General features: G+C 42.0%; 1 protein-coding gene across 1 annotated transcript in view; it reads right to left on the bottom strand.

Moving 5' to 3' along the window:
* Positions 1–787: 787 nt before the first annotated feature.
* Positions 788–9,972, bottom strand: part of LEMD1 (LEM domain containing 1) — a 44,431-nt gene continuing 35,246 nt past the window's right edge. Inside the window, exons 4-5 of the mRNA XM_007953908.1 lie at positions 3,720–3,796; positions 788–971 (exon numbers count right to left, since the gene is read on the bottom strand). Of these exons, the coding sequence (XP_007952099.1) occupies positions 788–971; positions 3,720–3,796 (261 nt within the window). The remainder of the gene's footprint in view (positions 972–3,719; positions 3,797–9,972) is intronic.

Genomic DNA, 9,972 nt, shown 5'->3' with positions numbered 1-9,972 from the left:
TACTTCCGTAGTGATAATACCTCGGAAACGCAAGGAGGGGTCGCTATGAGTCGGATCTGACTCCACCGTAGTGCGTTGCGTTGTGTTGTGTTTTAGCAGCTCCCCAGAAGAAAGGTCTGGCAAATTGCTTCTGTAAAAATTACAGCCAAGAAAATCTCTGGGAACAGTTCTACTCTGTAACACTCAGATCACCACAAGTTGGAAGGTAACTTGATGGCATCTAATAATAGCAATAAAAGGAGCTCTGTGGTGTAGTGGTTAAGGTATTTGGCTGCTAACCAAAAGGTAGGTGGTTCAAACCCACCTGCCACTCCACAAAAGAAAGATGGGGCAGTCTGCTTCTGTAAAGATTTACAACCTTGGAAACCCAGTGGGGGTCGCTATGAATTGTAATTGACTCAATGGTAGTGAGCTTGGTTTTTGAGTTTGAGTAATAACAACAACAGCTTATCACCATAGTTAAGCAAACACATACACACACACCAGGCAAGTTTCCTTTTTGGAAGTTTGCTCAAACTGGGAAGCACATTTAATGATGGCTGACATGACACGGAGAGAATTTCCCATCGTGCTCTTTGACCCAGACACCCGGGTGTCCCAGTTGTTCCTTCCACCTCCTATTGAGCCCAGGCACAGACTTGAGGCAGCACCATGTAAGGAAGGTGATGTGGCTACCATTGGGGCTCTCCTTTCAGAGTAGCCCTTGGTGCTTTCCTGAAGTAGGAGGGCTTGGCGCAGCGCCAGGCACTGCTCACTGCTTCTCCAGGTCTGCTCCACTCCTAAGTATTTAACCGAAGAGTGGCTTTCTTTCCATTGTTATGTAGATAAAAACCACAATGATGAAGATGGAAAGCACAGCAAATGTAACAGCCACTGGAAGCTCTTCTAGTTCCTGGCTTTTAAAGCAGTCTTTCTCTTTGGTTATGCTCTCTTCTCTGATTCTGGTGTTGGATATTCTTACAACAGCAGACCTGTGAACACATTAGTGGAATTAGTGAATTTGACCAACTACTATCTGAGCATCTCCTTAAAGTGTGTATCTTGAGGCCCACAGGGCAACAATAGTGGGACATTAGAAGTAGCTCTCTACTTATTTAAAATGAAGCAGTGGTAGTGGTTCGTTGGTAGATTTCTCACCCATGCAAGAGACCCAGGTTTGATTCCTGGCCAAAGCACTTCATGTGCAGCTGCCACCACCTGTCAGTGGAGGCTTGACTGTTGCTATGATGCTGAGCAGGTTTCAGCAGAGTTTCCAGACTAAGACGGACTATGAAAAAAGACCTGGTGGTCTACTTCTGAAAATCAGCCAGTGAAAACCCTATGGATCACAAAGTCCAGTCCTGCCCCGATCCTGGGGATGGTACAGGAGTGGACAGTGCTTCATTCTGTTGTGCATGGTGTCACCACGAACCGGGGGCTGACGCCATGGCAGCTAACAACAGTAACTCATTTGTAATCTGTGCTAATTTCAGCAAATGATATTAACAGGGCATCACAGGGGGTGAGAGAGCTCTAAAATTCCGTATTTGTGCATTTATTGGTATCAGCCACTTGTGCAACACTCTCTCCATGCTGTCATAAAGCACAACTCGGGAACATTACAAATCCCGATCCCCCACTGGATGGGGACAGCAGTACATTGGGTAGGGACTTGTCCTCACTTCTCTCTTCATAGTATTAACACTGCCCCAAGAGGCCACCATTCAGTGTGGAGACGGGAAATGCTTTTGAAATCTGCTTATTTCGCATTTAAAAGGGCAAGAGGGTGCGGTTCTGAATTTTTTCACTGAGGGCTATATATTCCCACTAATCTAATCCTGCAAAACCTGTGAAAGTTTATGCAGAAGTTGGGGAACTTTCTAGAAAGCTTTATTTTCTGGTTAACAAAAGAGCCTCTCCTCAGTTTTTAAGGAGCTCTGGTGGCATAGTGAGTAAGGCATTTGTCTGCTAACCAGAAGGTTGGCGTTTCAAACCCACCAACTGCTCCATAGGAGGAAGATGAGGCAAGCTACTTCAGTTAAGATTTAGAGCCTTGGAAATCCAATGGAGGTCACTATGAGTCAGAACTGACTTGATGGCAGTAGGTTTTCTTGAGCTTTTGTGTCAACTACCTGCTCCTTTTTTTTTGTTCCCCTCCACTCTTTTCCCATCTTCTATGACACAAACAGGAATGTCTCCAACTGACTACAAGTCAGGAAACTTGAGTTCTAGTTTCATCTCATTGTGACTTTTAGACACACAAGCTGAACAGGTGGGAGAAGCTGAATGGGACTACATCCATGAATAAATACAGGTTTGACATAGAGTATTTCTACATACATATTTATATGCTTTCCAAATCTACCTGTGAGTATATTAGAACATACAGGGGGCAAAGTTATGATACCTTTTTAGCTAAAATCAAACACTTTGAGGGAATGAGTCACTGGGCCTGGGAGCTTAGGACCATAGTCTCAGGAGACACCAAGGTCAATTGGAGTAACATAGTCCACAAAGACAATGTACTACATTCTCCTTTGGTTTGTAGCGACTGGGGTTTTAAAAGCTTGTGAGCAGCCATCTAAAATGCAGCTATTGGTCTCTACCTATCTGAAGAAAGAAGAGTGAAGATAATCAAAGACACATGTAAACATTACTCCAAAGGACTAATGGACCATACAAACCCCAGCCTCCATGACCCTGAGACCAGAAGAACTAGATGGTGCCCAGTTACTACTGCTGACCATTCTGAAAGGGATCACAATAAGAGGTTCCGGAAAGAGTGAGAGAAAATGTGGAACAAAACTCAAAACAATAAGACCAGGATTACTGGTCTGATAGAGACTGGGGGAACCTCCGAGACTATGGCCCTTCAAGCTAGGAACTGAACTGACCTCTGTGGCTCAAACGATAGACAAGCCTATAAGGTGTATAATCCTTAGAACCAGGGAGGTATTCACTCCTTAGAACCATAAACCATAGAGAACAAAAGAGCAGCATTTGCCCAGGGACAAAACTCAGAAGGCAGGAAGGGACAGGAAAGAAGGACAGATGGAAATGGCAAACATAGGAAGGAAATGGGAAGAGTGCTGTTACACTGTATCATGGAACAAAATGTGCATGGATTGTTGAATGGAAAACCAATTTGCTCTGTAAACTTTCACCCAAATCACAATAAAAAGTTGTTTGTTTTTTAATCTGTTTATTTTGCATTCAAAGAGGGTACTTTCTGAAACTATTCAGTGAGTGAGGTTTATTTTCACTAATCCAATCCTACAAAACCTGCCAATGTTTATTTAGAAGTCGGGCATTTTCTAGAAAGCTTTATTTTCTGACTAATGTAAGGACCTGTCTTGAGCTTTTGTTCAACTACCTGCTCCTTTTCTTTCTTTCTTTCTTTTTCACTCTTTCCCCTTCTTCCACGATAGAAATAGGAATGTCTGCAACTGACTACAAATCAGGAAACTTGGGTTCTAATCTCAGCTCATTGTGACTGTTGTCACGCCCCTCAACCTCCCTGGTCTCTTTCCTTTGTTCTCTCTAAGGATGAACGTTGGAGCGGATACTATGTAAGACCCCTTCCAGCTTTGAAAACATGAGCAATTACAAATCTTTCTCCTTTCTCAACAGGTTCTTTTCAGGTTCAAACCCTTCATAGAGATCTGAATAACACTTCTTGCAATGAGTTAGTTGCAGGATGCAATGAAATCAATCTCTTTATACACTAAGAACAGCATTACCTTATTTCCTTGGAAGTGTTATAATCCAGGCAGTAGCAATCTAGGGCTTTGGGTTTAGTAGTAGCAGTCTCGGGCCTCTGATAAACAGAAACAAAAATGGCAAGGGGAATTTATTGTTTCCAGTATCTTGTTCAAAATATCTTATTTTTTATCCCAGAAAAGGTCATGTAATGTGAGGTCTGATGAAAGTTTTTGGTGTACCAGTTCGTCTAGTACTTCATAGACCAAAAAAACCCAAACCAATCCCACTGCTATCAAGTCGATCCCCACTCATAGAGGCACGTCCCCCCTTTGGTTTTTTTTTTTAAATGAGAAACCTAGACAAAAGTAGATAATAGTAAAATGAACCTCCATGTACTCATTGTATGTAAATTCTTCCTAATTCTCTTTAAAAACAGAGGTATTAAATAAAAATTTGGGGTAGAAGTCTGTGCAAAATCGGATTCTAGAATTTAATGGCTCATGGGCAAATTTTCCTTTCCTTCCTTCACTCCTGCCATAAGGAGGTGTAGGTCTTCTATGTCCTTTTATTTTATAACTTATTTCCTTTGCTATCATTCATATCTAGAGTTCTCCATATTAGACAAAAGATTGACATTTTGATTTCTAAAAAAAGGAGCAATTATGGCTGTTATGTATTGAATTGTGTTCCCACAAAATATGTGTTGGGATCCTGTCTTGGTTCTCTAGAGCTGCTACAACAGAAATACCACAAATGCAGGGCTTTAACCAACAGGAATTTATTCTCTTACAGTTTAGGAGGCTAGAAGTCTGAGTTCAAAGTGCCAGCTCTAGGGGCTGGGTGAAAGCCCCTTGACCTTGGGCTTTGGCTTTGATTCTTGCTTCCGGCCCACTGGACCTGGAGGCTTCTCTTAACTCAGGCAGCTGCTAGCTCCTGAGGCTGACTAACCCAAGGCCAACAAGTAAAATGGCACAGTCCCAAGATTACCAAGCAACACAGCAGGCCATTAGTTCAAGACCAGAAACAGTCCCAAGATTGGCAGACAACATGGCAGGCCACTGAATGAAGACTTGGCTAAATGCAAGATCCAAGTGTGCCAAAAAGCTCAAGACCTTCCTTAAAGTGTCTTCTTATATTACTGGAAGCAGATCACATCTCTAAGGCAACTGCTGAGCTGCTCACAGTAGATTCCACCATGGAGCTGACCATCAGTCTAATCATGCAGAATCACTACATCCAGCTGCCCAGCCACTCAAAACCAGGCCCAGCCAAGTTGACACACAACCTTAACTACCACAGATCCTAACCCCTAAACCTTTGAATGTAATCCTATTTGGAAATAGGATTTTCTTTGTTATGTTAATGAGGCCCTATCAGTATGGACAATTGTTTCCGAGGGACACAAAAAGCATCATAGACACAGGAACATACAAGCACAGATTGGGGGGAAGATAGATGACATATGGAGATCTCCAAGATACCAAGGAATGCCAGAGCTACAGAAATCGAGATAGATCTTTCTGTGGAACTGATGGAGAGAAAGTCTTCCCCTACAGCCAGTGCCCTCCATTCAGACCCTGTGGTGTAGTAAATCACATAGTGTGGCTTTTCTAGCCATAGGTCTTTGTAAACTCCATGGTGGAATTTGCCATAAGCAACTGAGTAGCTCCTGATTGTTAAAATCATCTACCTGGGGTATTTCTGTTGAGAATGGCATGAAGCAATCTTCTGGGAAGTTCTCTCTCTGAGGTGTATAGAATTCTGAGGTTGGGATTGGTTAGCTTGGCTACTCTGCTAGGCTCAAAAGGAGCCCTCCTAGAGGCAGAAGGAGTCTCTCTGACTGCTGGCTGAGAAAGACATGCTGCTGAGAGACATGTGCTCCTGAGAGACATGAGAGACACATGCTGCTGAGAGAGAGATGCAAGAGACACACACTGCTGAGAGAGCAATGTGCTACTGAAACTGTCAGCTGCTGAGTGAGATGACTGGGTGCAAGAGACTGAGTGCATTTCTGAACTTGAATTGTAGCCTGTTGCTTCCCTAATAAACCCCATAATCTGTGAGTTCTGTGTGGCCACTGCAGTGAATTACCAAACCCAGCAGAGAGGTTCGGTGCTGTGAGAGGAACGGTTGGTGAAAGGGCTGGAGGGAGGCAGCATGTCTGGCTTCACAGGAATAGGTCTTGGGCTACTGATGGTGATTCTGTCTTCCTCTTATAGGGTTAGAGGAGGTCAGAAAATGCTGCCTCACCGCCCCTTTGGCAGATTCCATGCCTCCTAAACTATGAGAGACTAAATTTCTGTTCTTTAAAATCATTCACCAGTGGTATTTCTGTTATTGCAGCACTAGGAAACTAAGGCAATTTAGTAGGTCTGTCAACTTGACTATGTAGCCATCAATAATAATAATCATGAACACTACATAACAGGGAAAAGGGCTATCAATTAATGTTAAACACAGCTTGTATGTACATGGTGCTGGCAATGATATACATAGTATATGTACTGAAACAAAAACTAGAGGGAAAAAGAAAAAAATGAAATCCGTTTTTACATCATGTAATGTGCTTATAGTTGATTTATTTTCCATCTTTAAAAAATCCCTTTAATGTGGTTGTAATACAGTTTTCACTATAAACAACATTTACAATGAAACTAAAAAATATTTGTGTTCATGAAAATAATGGCTTAGTGAGGGTAAGTGGCGCCTGGAGGATGTACAATATCTTTGCTCCTGTCTCCCTGTCAGAATCCACTGACTGGATGGCTGTGGGTTTGGTTTTTAGTTTTCTACCTGCCCACAGAGCTAGAAGTTACAAAGAAGATGGTTTTTCCAGAGCATTCACTGCCTGGAGCTGGGAAATGGGTGACTCTTCTCTCCATCCACCCCTGGCGTTCAAGTAAGAAACTTACACTAATGCACACTTCACACATTAGAAGCATATTCCTGATCACAGCTGTAGTTATAAAGGTAACGATTCAAAAATATGTCAATACAAGAAGTCATGAGTATCTCATTATAATAATAATACTAACTAACACTTATATTAGCCATGGTGGCACAATGGTTAAGCGCTGAGTTGCTAACCAAAAGGTTGGTGGTTCGAACCCACCCAGTGGCTCCGTGAGAGGAAAGACCTGGTAATCTGCTTCTAGATCACAGCCTAGAAAACTATAGAGCATTTCTACTCTGTCACACAAGGTTGCTATGAGTCAAAATTGATTCAATGGAGTACAACTAAAACACAACTATTATATAGCATTTCTATGTGTCAGGTATTGTTCTAAGCATTTATGTAAATAAATTTATTTAGTTCTCTAAATCTCCCTGTGAAGAAAGTGTTTTATTATGTCCATTTTACAGATAAGAAAACTGAGGCATAGAGAATTTAAGCAGCTTGTCTATGATCACATAACTGGCAAGATGGTGGTGCCAGAAGTCAACCCAGGCAGTCTAGCTCCAGAGTCCCTGCTCATTGTGCTGCAGAATGACAGTGCTGTTTTACAAGAACGGAATTTGAAATATCATATTCTGAGAGTATACTATGTTATCTTGTGCATTCAGCATGCCTCAGTTCATTGAATTTTCCTAATAACTCCAGGAGGTAGCCATTATAGTCAACCACTTACAGATTAGCTGACTGATGTGCAAAGAGCTAAATTGTTTACCTTATTATTATTATTATTATTATTATTGCAATTAATAAATAGCATAGCTACAATTTAAACCCAGATCTTCATCCATGGTTTTTGTTTTTGCTTTCACTTTAAATATTTCTATTAAAGGAACTCATCATTGAAAATAATGTGTGCCATGCAGTGAATTACATACTATGTCCCTTCTAGCCATAGTCTTTGTAACTCCTACCAAATAACTGGGTGAGACTATGCAAATGAGGTGCTTGTGGCCCATCAAGGGGATTAGATAGCTTGCTAATAATGTAAATAAGGTGCATGGCTCCCTTATGGGGGTGGGACCATGCAAAGGTATATGGAACCCTAATGAGGGGTGTGATCAGTTTTATCATGCCACTAGGCTTAAAAGGAGCCAACCAAGAGGCAGAAATGGGGACCTCACAACCACAGAGAAAGAGCCAGGAGCAGAGCACATTCTTTGAACCCAGGATCCCTGTGCTGGGAACTTCCTAGACCAAGGAAAGAGAGTGTGTGAGAGCTGTAATACTGGAGATGGCAAGAGACAATGTGTAGTAGAAGCAGAGAAATGGCAACAGCAGAGGCAATAGAATGAAGAGACTGGCAGGAGAGGATGTGGTAGTTAAGGTTGTTGTCAACTTGGCTGGCCCTGGTTGAGTGGCTGGGCAGCTGGATGTACTTATTCCCGGACGTGGTGAGATTGGCAATCAATCCCATGGTGGAATCTACTGGAGCAGCTGAGTAGCTCCCTTAGGGATGTGGTCTGCCTCCAGTGTATAAGAAGCAGCTTTGAGGAAGGTCTTTAGTTTTATGGCATGTTTTGACCCTGCACGTAGCTGAGTCTTCATTTAGCAGCCTGCCATGTTTCCTTTCAATCTTCGGACTGTCTCTGGACTTGAATCAATGGCCTGCTGTGTGATTTGGTAATATCAGGACTGTGCCTTTTTACTTGTCGATCTTGGGTTTATCAGGCTCAGCAGCCAACTGCCTGAGTGAAGAGAGAGCTTCAGTACGCTGGGAACAGGAGGCAGAGCTGTTAAGGTTGTTAAGGTTGAGGGGCTTTCACCCAGCTTTGAACTTGGACTTCTAGACTCCAAAACTGTAAGAAAATAAACTCCTGTTTGTTCAAGCCATCCCATTTGTGGTATTTTCTGTTAGAGCAGCACAAAGTAACCAAAACAGAGGGTAAGGTGGGCTTCCAGACCTACAGAGTGAAAAAGCTGAGTGCCTTCAGCCAGAAAGCTTGCTGGCAGAGTGGGATTCCTCCAGGCACTTATGGGCAGAGCTAAAGAATTTTGTAATACTTGCCAAGCAGGCCAAAGGCCTGGCCAACAGGCTGAGAGGCCTAGGGTCAGGGAGAAGCATGCCTATGGGTATGGCTGAGAAGAAACTGTCCTGATGAAAAACTGTCCTGAGTTGTTTATGATCTTGAATTGTAACTTGTTATTTCCTTAATAGACCCCATAATTGTGAGTTTGGTCTGTGACTTCTGTGTGCCCACTCCAAGGAATTACCAAACCCAGCAGAGGAGAAAGTGCCGTGGAAGAGACTGATGGTGTCAGAAATGTAAAAAGTTTTTTTACAGAACTGTAAAAAAGTTTTTTTACACAGGAACCATCAACCATTTGGTTACAGTGGAGGCATGTCTGATCTCTGCCTCCTGCAAATCAGTCCTGGGCTGTTGATCTTAATTCTCCTTTTCCCTTATGAAGTGAGAGGAGTTCTAACACTACACCACACCATTTTTACAGCATGCCAAAACATATTTCTAAAAACCGTTTTGGTGGCACAGTGGTTAAGGCACTTAGCTGCTAACAAGAATGTCATCAGTTTGAAGTCAAAAGCCATTCTGTAGGGGAAAGATGAGGCAGTCTGTTTCTGTAAAGATTTACAGCCTTAGAAACCCTATGGGGGCAGTTCTACTCTGTCCTGTAGAGTCACTATGAGTTGGAATCAACTCAATGGCTGTGGGTAGGTTTTATTTCAATTCAAATATTTTGGATGAATTGGTTTTTTAATAAGATTTTCCAGGTGGACTATTTTGGGCTAATTCTGGCTTACTCATGTGTATCATATTAAATCTGAAAGTAGACTGTGTATGAGATATTATGTCATACTATATTTTATTATAGTAAGTTACAAAACACTGAATTAATATCTAGACCCAGAAAAAAAACAATAATCATTTCATGTTCTGATCAAATCATTACTTACCAAAACATGTATTTGCTTTTCAAAAAACTATCTTCCTTGACTAAAACCATTATCAATTATCCATAAAGAAATGAGTATGTTTGCATTTCCACAAGACATATGTTTTCCATTGTAGACCCCAACCTAGCCAGACATTTCACGGGTTGACACCTACAGTTAAGGGCAATCAAGGAGGGGGTAGTGATCACCCTACCCCTCCTTTCTCTTTTTCTTCTAAGACTTCCTACCGTTAGACTTGAGAGCTTCACGAGGCAGTGAGGTTCCTGGCGCTTGGGGGTGGAATTCTCTCTTAACTGAAACATCATGTTTTCTAATCTCTTTAATTCATTAATGCAACTTCTTTGAAAAAGCCCTATAAGTAGAATATGACATTTTTACAAATGACGTGGCAAACTAGCAGATGCGACCCACTTACAGGCAAAAA

Source organism: Orycteropus afer, unplaced genomic scaffold (assembly GCF_000298275.1).
Source record: "Orycteropus afer afer isolate SDZICR_OR568_19922 unplaced genomic scaffold, OryAfe1.0 scaffold00013, whole genome shotgun sequence".
NCBI lineage: Eukaryota > Metazoa > Chordata > Mammalia > Tubulidentata > Orycteropodidae > Orycteropus > Orycteropus afer.
The sequence above is the reverse complement of the archived record's forward strand: the minus strand, read 5'-3'. Positions and strand labels throughout refer to the sequence as shown.